This window comes from Littorina saxatilis, unplaced genomic scaffold (assembly GCF_037325665.1).
Source record: "Littorina saxatilis isolate snail1 unplaced genomic scaffold, US_GU_Lsax_2.0 scaffold_374, whole genome shotgun sequence".
In the NCBI taxonomy this organism is placed as follows: domain Eukaryota; kingdom Metazoa; phylum Mollusca; class Gastropoda; order Littorinimorpha; family Littorinidae; genus Littorina; species Littorina saxatilis.
This window is the reverse complement of record NW_027127308.1, coordinates 590-15,165: the sequence shown is the minus strand read 5'-3', so window position 1 is coordinate 15,165 and position 14,576 is coordinate 590. Positions and strand designations below refer to the sequence as shown.

The 14,576-nt window shown below is 39.9% G+C and overlaps 1 protein-coding gene across 1 annotated transcript; it reads right to left on the bottom strand.

The window, feature by feature from the left end:
• Positions 1 to 6,243: 6,243 nt before the first annotated feature.
• On the bottom strand, positions 6,244 to 13,887 carry LOC138955780 (uncharacterized). The gene is made up of 5 exons (XM_070327315.1): positions 13,674 to 13,887; positions 11,894 to 12,022; positions 9,581 to 9,608; positions 7,421 to 7,594; positions 6,244 to 6,784 (listed from the first exon to the last, which is right to left on the bottom strand). Exons 1-5 carry the CDS (start codon positions 13,731 to 13,733, stop codon positions 6,570 to 6,572), a joined length of 606 nt encoding a protein of 201 aa, XP_070183416.1. The 5' UTR covers positions 13,734 to 13,887; the 3' UTR covers positions 6,244 to 6,569.
• Between the last annotated feature and the right edge of the window lie 689 nt (positions 13,888 to 14,576).

Genomic DNA, 14,576 nt, shown 5'->3' with positions numbered 1-14,576 from the left:
TGTTTTTAAATTGATTTCGACAATTTAATTTTGATAATAAGTTTTATATATTTAATTTTCAGAGCTTGTTTTTAATCCGAATATAACATATTTATATGTTTTTGGAATCAGCAAATGATGGAGAATAAGATAAACGTAAATTTGGATCGTTTTATAAATGTTTATTTTTTTTTACAATTTTCAGATTTTTAATGACCAAAGTCATTAATTAATTTTTAAGCCACCAAGCTGAAATACAATACCGAAGTCCGGGCTTCGTCGAAGATTACTTGACCAAAATTTCAACCAATTTGGTTGAAAAATGAGGGCGTGACAGTGCCGCCTCAACTTTCACGAAAAGCCGGATATGACGTCATCAAAGACATTTATCAAAAAAATGAAAAAAACGTTCGGGGATTTCATACCCAGGAACTCTCATGTCAAATTTCATAAAGATCGGTCCAGTAGTTTAGTCTGAATCGCTCTACACACACACACACACACACAGACACACAGACACACAGACACACGCACATACACCACGACCCTCGTTTCGATTCCCCCTCGATGTTAAAATATTTAGTCAAAACTTGACTAAATATAAAAAGCAGGCACTTATTGGCACAGACAAAGTGTTGGTAGCGATAATAACGGTAGTGGTACATGTAGCAGAAGGAACGAGGTGGAGAAGGAAACACAGACTTGTGTGAACACTACTGGTAAAGATAAGGATATGGAAGACGAACATTGTATCCTTTCTTTTCTTTATTTGGTGTTTAACGTCGTTTTCAACCACGAAGGTTATATCGCGACGAGGGAAAGGGAGGAGATGGGATAGGGGAAAGGGGGGAGATGGGATAGAGCCACTTGTTAAGTGTTTCTTGTTCACAAAAGCACTAATCAAAAAATTGCTCCAGGGGCTTGCAACGTACTACAATATATGACCTTACTGGGAGAATGCAAGTTTCCAGTACAAAGGACTAAACATTTCTTACATACTGCTTGACTAAAATCTTTACAAACATTGACTATATTCTATACAAGAACCACTTAACAAGGGTAAAAGGAGAAACAGAATCCGTTAGTCGCCTCTTACGACATGCGGGGTGCAGAGAAATAAGGATGTGGAAAAGAAGACTTTTGGTAAGTGAAATAAAGGTGATGGATCCAGTCAGGTAGAAATAAGACAACAAGAAAAGAATTGGAAAACTGCAGGGAATAGCAGGGAGAGTTTTCTTGGAAGGAAATATAGGTGAAAGGACTGGTAAGGCAGAAATAAGACAAAAGAAGAGAAGTAAAGGGGTGGGGTAACTCTGTTTAAACGCTCCCGCCGCGTGAAGGCGACCCCATGGGAGCCATTGTATCCTCATCTGTCAAAAGGAAGGAGAAGGTGGAGGATGAAGATCAGACTTGTAACACTGTTGTTATGGTGCAAAGAAAGAAGCGTATGAAAAACAGAATAGCTGTGAAAGTAAGAGGGATGTGGAGAAGGAAAAACAGACTTGTGTGAATATTAGGGGTATATAATTATAACGATATGCAAGACGAACATTGTATGCTCAGATGTCAAACAAGTAAAAGGAATGAGAAGCTTCGAGATTCGCTGACTGTTGTAATCAATAACAGTCAGAATATTATGGATGTATTTAGAGACAGGCAGAGTATTATTTGTTCTGATGAAGATACAAAGATACCGAGCTCAGAAAGTGTGTCACACAGTCAGCCTGTGATGCGTTGCGCGGCCGTGTGTGGGCCAGTCCCTCTACACTGCGACAGGGAGAAGCAAGCAACGACGTCAATGATAACATGATTATGCGCGTGTGTATGATTGAGGAAAAAGAATGTTGTGAACGTGTGAGTGTGATGAAAATGCGCTTTGCCTGAATGACTCACATCCTTCTTTGTACTACATCCCCGTTAAAAGGATGTGAAAGCTGTTGATTTATTTCATGTTTGTTGAAATTCCAATGTCATTTGCGACGCTAACACATGCAACGAGGAAGAGCAAGAATGTAATGCTATTGCAACTGTTTTGTGTGATCAGCACCAGGAACAAGACAGCAGTCTTCTACGAACTGATATTGTTTGGGATCAGGGACAGGCACATGATGTTAACATTTTAAGAATTGTCACCCAACGCCCCTCCAGACAACGCCCCTCTGGACAATGGTCCTCAGGTTGCTGGCAGCGCTGAGTCATTCACAGGCAAGGCTACCCACATGCACAGCGCTCCTAACATTCAGCCTGACCAGTCTAATGTGGACGGTTCCGAGGCCAGTGGAGCCACAGAGGGAAGTGCTTCAGAAGTGTCCAGAGGATGAGATGTTGCCTGATAGAGCTATTGTTTGGGGCTCACTTGAGTACTTGTGCATTGAGTCATAGTTTTAGCAGAGTTTGACTGTATGGACGGGTGGGTGGACGGCCATCCGTCCTTACATTAACCTTCGCCAGGCCGGGTTATCGACTACACACGGAAGGCATCGTGGGGCCGTGTGGACCCATGCTTCTCAAAGAAGGAAAAATATGCATACCCCTCTGTAGACGTCGATCGTGGGTCCGCACGGCCCCACGGCGTCTACGGAAGGGTATGCTTATGTTTCCTTCTTTGAGAAGCATGGGTCCACACAGCCCCAAGACGTCTACAGAAGAGTATGCACGTTTTTCCTTCTTTGAGAAGCATAGGTCCGCACGGCCCCATGGCGTCTACGGAAGGGGATGCACGTTTTTCCTTCTTTGGGAAGCATGGGTCCACACAGCCCCACGGCGTCTACGGAAGGGGATGCACGTTTTTCCTTCTTTGGGAAGCATGGGTCCACACAGCCCCACGGCGTCTACGGAAGGGGATGCACGTTTTTCCTTCTTTGAGAAACATGGGTGCGCACGGTCCAACAATGTCTTCCGTTTGTCATCTAAATTTGACCTTTTTTTTTAAATACTTCTCGCTGAAATTTAATGATCTTTTAGGACATAAGAGCTTTTTAGGTGCCAGAGGCATTCTTAAAAGCTCATTAAAACATTCCAACTAGTTTAAGAGATATTTGCAATTAAACACCCGTCTGGGTCCACACGGACCCACGACCACCGGCGAAGGTTTACAAAATATCTAAGAATTCAGGTATGCACATGCATTATTGACGATACAGCTTTGAAACGTCATAGACTTCCACAGTTAGAAGGCCTCAATACATGGTATGAGACTGGTTGACCCTATAGTTAAATATGAATGTCACTGCGAATGTCCCGCAGTGGGGCACTGCGGTTATGAAATTAAAGGCCCCTCCTGTTTTTGGAACCGCAGGAGCTTTCTAGTTTGCTGTTAGGTAGATTTTTGGTTCCTCTTTCCTGTCATACTCTCTTTTTCTTCATGAATTCTTTTCTTTTTTCTGCCTTCTTGCTCATTCACCTGTATTTTTTCCAAAAATCTCTTCTCTTGCCGCTTGTCTCGCGATTCATGTATAGTTTAATCTGTTAGTGTTCTGATGTAAATCCAGCAGTAGATAGGTTAAGCCTATTTTAACATACTGGAAACTGGTAATCTTCCAGTAGGTATTAATTTAGTTTTACTAAAGCCTGTTGGGACACAAGTAATGGGTTAGTGCATTTGTAAACAGGAATCGCTTGACAAGTGGCCCCCTTCATCCCCCCCTTCCTCGTCCAGTGAAATATCTTAATAGATGTAAGGGTTGTGTCCTTTGAATAACTGTGTTAGCATGTACTCGGATTTATTATATTGATGACTATATTTTTAGATATGATTTTTAGGGAATTCATTTATCTTTATCCATGCAACCTGTGATTGCTCCTGTCAGATTGGTGCTAAAGGAACAACCAGTCCGTTTTGAACTGTCTGGTTGGTGTGCACACGTAGTGGGCCCAGTGAGATTGAACACTTTGTCTGTACATAGTTGTTGTGATATATGCGTGTGGAAGGAGTGTGAAGTTTTATGCATACACCATAACAAAATCCTGTGCTTTGCATTTGGTAAATAAACTGTTTGACTTGACTTGACTTGACTCCTGATATGGCTCTGCGTAGTCGGCTGGACGTTAAGCAACAAATAAACAAACAAACAAACAAACACTGCGAATGTGAATGTCAATGACAGTCACATAATTATAGATATATTGAGAGACAGACAGAGTATTATTTGTTGTCGAAATTACAGGTATGATTATGTGAGCACTTACGATAAGTTTTAAACTTGTTGTGCTCCTTTGTAAACATGTTGTTGTAGTATCATGTGTGTGTTATGTGTGTGTTATGTGTGTGTTTATGAATAAAATACTGTTGTAACCAATGTCACTGCAGGAGGTGTTTAGGGGATTATCACAATAGAATTCCCTGTTTAATTCCATTTGGGACATGACCCACAATATCCGGACTGTGTTGTTCACATTACGCTATCGTTTGTTTGTTTGTTTACAAAGAGGATTCTTCACAAAAATAGTTGATGGGAAGGTTCTATGGTGTTTGAGGATTACATGAAGTCTCAACCAAAAACTCCAAATTGTTTTTAAGATAAAGCAACTTCTGTGAGGATCTGGGTCGTCCACGACACAGGAAGCCCTTTTAAGGTTTAACAGAAAGGAGTGTTCCTTTAAATGTATTTTAATAAAGTTTCCGAAAACAGATATTCACTTGAAGGAACTATAAACATACGCATAATGTGAAAAAAGCTAGCAAACAATAAACATTGTAACTGCAACACATTTATTTCAAACTCTGATTAATTATTTCCGTTATGATCAAGGTCAAAATTCCAATTCAATTCAATAATGTTTCTTCTGCATTTTTAATGAAGGAGATCGACACCATAACATGTATTGCATGGCAAAACGGAGTGTACATGAATAAAACTATACCAACGGTTTGTAATTGAAATGCATTACCAAGGCACAAAAGAAGACAACACATTTTAACAGAAATGAATGACAAGGAACACCCACTACAGTGTACAAGCACAACAACAAAATACACACAAACAAGCAAGAAAACAGTTAAATTGGCAAACACTCTCAACGCATCAACATACAAAAACAAAAATCAACTAACTTGAAAAACCATTGCTACAGACATGTTTCACGTCTTACATTATCCCGGTCAACGAATAATCTGTGTTGTCTCCCTTCCTCCATTTTTAGCCGATCTTATCGATTTAATGAACAACCTAAAACGTGAATTTTTTTTCTCTTATTTCATCCAAAACAGAATGTGCAGTTCTGAGTTGGATAACATTCGGTTTTCTAGTGTTATGCTAAACACACCGTTCTGTGCTTTATTTCTCGAAAATATGGACATTAGAATTCACCAGCTTCACTTACATATCTAATCAAAGAAGAAAAGAAAAACCACGAGAAGTTATTATTATCTCTTTTCTCAAAAAAGCAATTGTTTACAGGTTATATACTCTTTTGCAATACAACTGAAAAATCACAAAGAAATAATGCTATAAACAGTATGTGTAATAAATGATTCATAAAGCAAACTGACGAAACGACAGAATGACATGTTTTGTACATCTCAAAATATCTCATTTAGGTTCGATCGGCTAGTTTCATATATTCTCCTCAATCAGAATCACAAAAGAAAGATCGAATACTGTATGTGCTTTTTTTAGGATTGTAAAAAAAGTAACCAGATATTTAAATAACTCTTCGAATGTTAAATAAACAATGAACGTTTTTTGTGTACATTACATTAGTAGTCCTAAACAAACCATCTCTCCCTTTCTTTCTAGGGTCATTCCTGAATGCCATGTCTCAATTATGATGTTCGGTAGGGGGGGGGGGCAAGGGGGGGGGGGGGGGTTGTGTCTCTAGATAGTTGCCTGCAGCAATACTTTTGCCGTTTTTAGTGGAGAACGTATATCTCAACCAACCACTCATTTCGGTTTCTTGAAATGTCGGCTCAATACTTACGTATAGTGTACATTGTAACTCAATTAGGTTTTGGTTGGGAATGAAACAGATTTTGCAATAGGTCAAAGCACCCAAAATCATTAGAAAGTACATGTCATGAATTATGGTAGCACCCCAACCACTGAACACATGCTGGGGTTGGACACATATATACACACAAGCAGAACAAAAAGAAGTAAAAACTGGTTGCGCGGTGCTGTATAGCAGCTCGCTTTCCCCAGTGATAAAGCAGCCCGAATTCCCATGAGGATTACCTCACAGGACTCTATGATACCTTATTCTTACAGCCCCTTACACTCTACCATTACAACAGTGTGCTTAAGCAGTGCTCTTTTAAAGCCCAAATGCTTTTTTTGCAAACATTCGTGAAATTTGAGCAACATCAGACCACCTCGTTCGGCAAGGGATTTATTTCCCAGAGCAAACTTTCTCATCGCTGTACGAACACCGCCTCGTTCACGCATGCGCCCGATAAAGATCTAAAGTTTACAGCGAACAACTCAATATGTAGACATATGAATACACGCATGAAGGGAGAAAAAACATGGGTAGCGCCGTACTGTGTGGCAACTACCCCAGTGAACAATTCCCCAATTCCCATCAGGGTAACTTCACAGGACTATATGATTCCTTATCCTTATCCGCAATGCCCATCCCCTCACATTCTTCCATCACAACATCCCAAATGCTTGTTTTGCAAATTCGTGAAATCTGAGCAGAGCTGCAGAGTTGTCGACCTTCGCCTTGATCCGACCCTGAGTAAAGAGCTGCATCACCTGCATGCCGTCAGTGCCCAAGAGGGTGGGTAAGTCATCTGCATGAAACGTGAAGACACCTGCACATCTTTGTGGCAGGATGCCCTCAACCCTTTCCACGGTACCGAAACCTGAATACAGAAAAGAAGACGATCTGAGAAACAAAGGCACGTAAGGGCTCTAAATGAATGTGACACGTGCAATAGAGTATGTGAGAGTTATTAGACCAATTCTCCTGACACCTGAGAGAGTAACAAGAATTGACAATGAACAGCGACTTTCAGCCTCAGACAAAATGAGGGATGTGGATTGGATATCCTGCTCATAGCAAGAGGGAAAATGCCAGCATAAATCACACTTTGTTAAAATAGAACAAGCACAAATATGTCTGAAATGCCCAGCACAAGGAGGCTTCAAGCAGATATCATTCTAAGCGCATTTTGCAAACTGATTTCTTTTATAATATTTGTATGTGATGAGTCGGCTAAAAACGGGTTTAATCTTCCCAGCAGACTGTGCCTATGCAGGACACTCTCACATAAAAGGGATGTTCTATCTTCTACCCCCATCTACCCCACCCTCCCCTTAACTTTCTTTTCCTTTCTTCTCCCATATTCCCACATTCAGAAACACAACGCATGCATATGTGACAGAAAAAGCAAGGTGAAAAAAGTAAGTGAGGTGGGGGGGGGGGGGGGGGGGGTCATCTCGCGCCAAATGGCCTCTCATTTACATTGCAGTCAAAACACACTCAGCTGCATGTTTACCTTGTCTAAAGTCGAGGAATATGGGATGTTTAACTTCCTCTTCTCCTATGTTCTGCAGGATGTTCAGTTGCAGCACACTATCGACTTCACAAGTAATATCTTCAGTGATGTGCTCCCGGACAAGCTGCAGAAATATCTCTTCTATTTCCTCGTACGATGCACAGCCTTTGATTTCTGTAAGAGAAAACAAGTCGCGAAAGGCAAAAATACAACATTTAGTCAAGCTGTCGAACTCACAGAATAAAACTGAACGCACTGCATTTTTCAGCAAGACCGTAACTATACTCGTAGCATCGTCAGTCCACCGCTCGTGGCAAAGGCAGTGACATTGTTTTTAATCCAAATATGACATATTTATATGTTTTTGGTATAAACAAAAGGGTAAATAACAAAATAATTGTAATTACAATTTTCCGATTTTTAATGACCAAACTCATTAATTCATTTTTAGCCTCCAAGCTGAAATGCAATACCAAATTGCGGCCTTTGTCGTAGATTGTTTGGCCCAAATGTCAATCAATTTCATTGAAAAATGAGAATGTGACAGTGCCGCCTAAACTTGTACGTCATCAAAGACATTTATTACAAAATTGAAAAACAGTATTGGAATATCATTCCCAGGAACTCTCAAGTAAAGTTTCATAAAGATCGGTCCAGTCGTTTACTCTGAATCGCTCCTCACACACACACACACACACACACAGACAAACACACACAGACAAACACACACACACACACACACACACACACACACGCACACACACACACACATACACACACACACACACACACACACACACACACACATACACCACGACCCTCGTCTTGATTCCCCATCTATGTTAAACCATTTAGTCAAAACTTGACGCTTCAACCCTTAATCGCAAAATCAAATTTTGTTAATTCATGGAATTGTCTACGTTATGCTTTTTGTTCTTGCTTGTTTTATTTGGCTGTTTTGTGTTGTTGATTTTTGTTGGGAATGTTCATTGCACGATGGAACATGCCAGTAAAAATTACCTATCACAAGTTTGTTAAAATGAAACAAGCACAAAATAATATGTCCGAAATGTCAATCCCATGAAGGCTTCTATCAAATGTCATCCTGGGCACATTTCACAATAAATGTATTTATTAAGACATTTCAGTTTCATGACAACATTAAACCAAGAATATCAGATTGTTTAGGCCATTTGTATCCACAGTGACAGATCATGACTTTGCTTTTTAGCTTGTTCGATTATTCTATTTGAGCATTACGATGTTGTTGTTTGATGACAAGCCTTCTCATATACCCTAAACCCTTGTAATGTTGCCGTAGGGTTTAGTTTCTGTTGCATAGGTGTCAAGTGAAACAAAATCAGCACTTACCTTAAAATTACGTACAAGTGTTTCAACACAAACGCTTTTACCAAGACAGAATATCTTAACAAATAACACAACTGAGCAGTATTGCGACAACTTTCTTACCTCAAATAAAGCATTCATGTCATTTATAGTTCTCAATTTGGCTATCGTACACCCTTTTCGAATCAAATACTTTTACTGGGGTCACGTACGTGATAACTGCTCAAAGAGTGTACCCCCAAAACCGAACTGAAAAAATGTAAGGTAGCACCTAAAAGTCGACGAAAATTCCGAAACTGTACAAATAGACAATTTGTACATACGAGGAGACAGTCAACTCAATGATCTAGCTATCTTGTTTAGCTGTATTACGTCTTGTTGTGTTATGCCATTCCCACTGCTGCAGGTGCTCAAACATTGTCAAAAACGGGAGGTTTTTGTATCAATGTTGAAGGGTACCACGAGAAAAAGTACTGTATTTCAGCAACAAAACAATGGATTGCTTTCAAACTTTGAGGATATTATGTCCACATACGAGACGTACTTTCAGATGTTATTTATCTTCCAGAAAGAATTTTAAAAACGGTCATAAGATTGTTGACTTGCATCCACAAATATCGATGACTCTGCATACGTGCAGATAACTTATTAATACAAGTACTGCCAAAGTTTCATTTGAGTATGACTACTTGAAGGCCGATGTCTTAACCACTAAGCTATCATGGCCGTCCGTCTGTTTGATCAATTTGAAATTAAAGCAATTTACACTGCAAAAAGGAGTACTAAAGAGGCGCCTTTCCATTTGTGTCTTACTTTCAAGCAGTGACCTTGGATTCTGCACCTGTTCAAAAACACAACTGAATAAGTTCAGAGAATGTATTGTTTAAACTTCATATTGGCATACAACTATTCTGAGATTTCCAGCCTCCACACCCCCACCCAAACCACCATTCTCCCAAAGCACCCCTTTTTCTTTCTCAAGCAAATGATTTACATACATAATATTTTGTTCAGACTCTCTTAGCCAAAGAAAGTACCTTTTTGTTCGGCTATTGCTCACACACTTCAAATTTGGAACTACTGCTACATAATGGTCTGGAAATAACAATAACAATAACAATAACAGCACTTTATTGTCAATTAAAATGAATACATTAAAATGGAAACAATTCTAATCTGCCTGTCAAAAGATTATAAAACACAAACCGGTATAGAATTACAAGAAGAAGAACATTTAAAAGAGGCACATAAAACACGTATGCTTATTGTATTAAGAATATTGCACTGTATGTTTACATGTGCCTATGTTCAACTGCCTTAGACGCTCAGAAAGGAAGACAGTTCGGTTTGTCCTTAGACATTTTTTTTTTACAGCAACCAAATATATCTCGATCAGACCAAAGCTATGATCGTATATTCCTTTTAGTTTTTAAATCTAAAAGATTTCGCAGTAGAAATAGTACGATAATGACTTGAAGCCACTAAAGAGAGAGACAAAGAGAAAGAAAGAAAGCGAGAGAGAGAGATAGATGGAGAGAGAAAGACACAGAGAGAGAGAGAGACAGACAGACAGACAGACAGAGAGAGAGAGAGCGAGAGAGAGAGAGAGAGAGAGAGCCAGGAGAGAGAGAGAGAGAAAGAGAGAGAGAGACAGACACAGAGAAAGAAAGAAAGCGAGAGAGAGAGATAGATGGAGAGAGAAAGACACAGAGAGAGAGAGACAGACAGACAGACAAACAGACAGAGAGAGAGAGCGAGAGAGAGAGAGAGAGAGAGAGAGAGAGAGAGCCAGGAGAGAGAGAGAGAAAGAGAGAGAGAGACAGACACAGAGAGAGAAAGAAAGCGAGAGAGAGAGATAGATGGAGAGAGAGAGAGAGAGAGAGAGAGAGAGAGAGAGAGAGAGAGAAACAGACACAGAGAAACAGACACAGAGAGAGTGAGAGAGAGGAGAGAAGAGAGAGAGAGAGAGAGAGAGAGAGAGAGAGAGAGAGACTGACAGACAGTTGGAGAAACTTGCAGACAGGTAGAGAGAGAGAGAGAGAGAGAGAGAGAGAGAGAGAGAGAGAGAGAGAGAGAGAGAGAGAGAGAAAGAGACTGACAGACAGTTGGAGAAACTTGCAGACAGGTAGAGAGGGAGAGAGAAAAAAGAGAGACAGAAAGAGAGAGAGAGAACAAGTCGCGTAAGGCGAAAATACAACATTTAGTCAAGTAGCTGTCGAACTCACAGAATGAAACTGAACGCAATGCAACGCAGCAAGACCGTATACTCGTAGCATCGTCAGTCCACCGTTCATGGCAAAGGCAGTGAAATTGACAAGAAGAACGGGGTAGTAGTTGCGCTGAGAAGGATAGCACGCTTTTCTGTACCTCTCTTAGTTTTAACTTTCTGAGCGTGTTTTTAATCCAAACATATCATATCTATATGTTTTTGGAATCAGGAACCAACAAGGAATGAAAGTGTTTTTAAATTGATTTCGAAAATTTAATTTTGATAATAATGTTTATATTTTTAATTTTCAGAGCTTGTTTTTAATCCAAATATAACATATGTATATGTTTTTGGAATCAGAAAATGATGGAGAATAAGATGAACGTAAATTGGGATCGTTTTATAAAAAAATATTTTTTTTACAATTTTCAGATTTTTAATGACCAAAGTCATGAATTAATGTTTAAGCCACCAAGCTGAAATGCAATACCAAAGTCCGGGCTTTGTTGAAGATTACTTGACCAAAATTTCAACCAATTTGGTTGAAAAATGAGAGCGTGACAGTGCCGCCTCAACTTTCACGAAACTCCGGATATGACGTCATCAAAGACATTTATCAAAAAAATGAAAAAAACGTATGGGGATATCATACCCAGGAACTTTCATATCAAGTTTCATAAAGATCGGTCCAGTAGTTTAGTCTGAATCGCTCTACACACACACACACAGACAGACAGACAGACAGACAGACAGACAGACAGACACACACACATACACCACGACCCTCGTCTCGATTCCCCCCTCTACGTTAAAACATTTAGTCAAAACTTGACTAAATGTAAAAAGGGTGTGAAAGAGAGAGAAAGAGAGAGAAAGAGAGAGAAAGAGAGAGAAAAGGTCACCCAACAATATCTGACCGTTGCTTGTTCTGGTCCTCGTGGCGTTGTTATGGTGATCAGCTGACCGGAAGTCCTGGAGAATGCCATCACCCTATCGTAATGCACCGACAGTGAGTCATGATGTGCGGGTTGTATCCAGGCTACAATCTGAAAAAGTGTGTCATCGGAAAGCTGGTTTCACAAGGGCAGTTGCCGACACGAATATCATCTGTGCGGGTTATAGCAAACACTATCAAACAAGTCGCGTAAGGCGAAAATACAACATTTAGTCAAGTAGCTGTCAAACTCACAGAATGAAACTGAACGCAATGCAACGCAGCAAGACCGTATACTCGTAGCATCGTCAGTCCACCGCGCACGGCAAAGGCAGTGAAATTGACAAGAAGAGCGGGGTAGTACTTGCGCTGAGAAGGATAGCACGCTTTTCTGTACCTCTCTTTGTTTTAACTTTCTGAGCGTGTTTTTAATCCAAACATATCATATCTATATGTTTTTGGAATCAGGAACCGACAAGGAATAAGATGAAAGTATTTTTAAATTGATTTCGAAAATTTAATTTTGATAATAATTTTTATATATTTAATTTTCAGAGCTTGTTTATAATCCAAATATAACAAACTTATATGTTTTTGGAATCAGCAAATGATGGAGAATAAGATGAACGTAAATTTGGATCGTTTTAGAAAAAAATATTTTTTTTTACAATTTTTAGATTTGTAATGACCAAAGTCATTAATTAATTTTTAAGCCACCAAGCTGAAATGCAATACCAAAGTCCGGCCTTTGTCGAAGATTGCTTGGCCAAAATTTCAATCAATTTGATTGAAAAATGAGGGCGTGACAGTGCCGCCTCAACTTTTACAAAAAGCCGGATATGACGTCATCAAAGGTATTTATCAAAAAAAGGAAAAAAACGTTCGGGGATATCAATCCCAGAAACTCTCATGTCAAATTTCATAAAGATCGGTCCAGTAGTTTGGTCTGAATCGCTCTACACACACACACAGACAGACAGACAGACAGACACACACACACACACACACACACACCACGACCCTCGTTTCGATTCCCCCTCGATGTTAAAACATTTAGTCAAAACTTGACTAAATGTAAAAAGGGCATTTCAAAGCATCTGATACCCCCCCACCCCCCACCGTCTTCCTTTGTTTGGAGGGGAGGGGGAGGCCAGGGGGGGGGGGGGGGGGGTCAATACGACTCCGCCATAACTTTGAAATCTGATCAAGGTTAATAAAACTCGCCTGATGTCTGGAGGATATTAATCCTCAAACGTGCATGGAATTTTAAAGCTCTCAGTTTAACAACGCCCAAGTAAACATTCATGTAAATCTGTGTGTGTTTGCTTGTTTGTTGTTGTTGTTGTTGTTGTTTTCTGTTCTTGTTTTGGTGGGGTTTAATTATTTATTATTGGGTTTTTTTTTGGGGGGGGGGATTCTTGGTCAATGATATTACAACACTGTTTCAAATTAATTTTGCAACGTGATTCGAATGAGTTTACAAAGTGTTCCGTATTATTCGCATACATGCATACATAAAGACAGACAGATAGACAGACAGACAGACAGACACGCATGTTCACAGACCGAAAACAGATCTATACAGACAGAGCTCCACACCTGCTTACCCGAACCTTCCACCCGGAAGGCTACATGAATACATACTTACATTGATACATATATAAGTTCATACATGCCTATACATGTTAACACAAATGCACAACCAACTACAAAAACATATTTACCAAACATATACCTAAGTCTTCACTTTCATAATGTCTGACCTTTCTCTCCAATCCAGTGACAAAGCGAGAGTCTGCAGCAATGACACAGTCATTTTGCATGGTTGCCACTGACGTCACAAGTTTGCTTGCAGTCCTTGTTGCATGGAAACTGCGCAGAAATGTTAAATCAGGTCATCAACAAATCTTGTACTTTCGCTATGAAACCGTTCTGCAGCCGTCCACACACTCGCATAGATCTATAACTATGTATAAGTTACAGCTCCGTCCATCCATGGTATCGCCTGAATATTTTGTCGAGACTGGGTCATTATATTCTTTCACCCCGTCGAGACAAAATATCACACGATACCATGGATGGACAGAGCTGTAACGTTTATCTGGCATGACCAAAGTAAGGAGAATTTGTCATGGGATGTGGAAACAAAGCATGACAAAGTTACACGCAAAGCGAAAGAGACTTTGACGTCATTTACTTTTGTTCGGAATTTTCCGTCTGTTCCTAGCTTGTCAGTGAAGACCTGACGTGAGTAAGCTTACCCAAAACGTCTTTGTTCTCTATTCACATTGCAGCTGTGAAATAATCAGTCTTGTGTCTCGGTCGTGTAGGTACTGAGTTTGCTTCTGCAATCATTGTGTTCGTGTTGATGACGGCTTCATAAGACAAATCAGCGAATCTATCGTGAGGAAGACGTTTTTGTACAAATCACAGAACCCAACCCATTTTTTTGTGTGCATTTTTTTGAAGAATAAACTGCATGTGGTTAATTTCATCCCTTTAATGCTTGTCGAAACGAGCCATAAGGCTTTAGAATAAAATATTTCACGCATTGCTTGGCCATCTGATCACAGATGAGGTCGCAGTTTGTAGGTTGAATCTATGAATCGGCCAGAGATAGATCTGCATTTCTGGTACGACCTTCCAGATTATCAACAGCAGGTTCA

Bases quoted from the DNA above. Each gene is read 5' to 3' on its own strand.
- LOC138955780 (XM_070327315.1), bottom strand. From the start codon at position 13,733: ATGCAAAATGACTGTGTCATTGCTGCAGACTCTCGCTTTGTCACTGGA. The intron at 9,609-11,893 runs GTCAGATATTGT...GTTTTTGAACAG, and splicing joins GAGGACCAGAACAAGCAACG to GTGCAGAATCCAAGGTCACT. The intron at 7,595-9,580 runs GTAAGACACAAA...TTTCTCTTACAG, and splicing joins TCCAAGGTCACTGCTTGAAA to AAATCAAAGGCTGTGCATCG.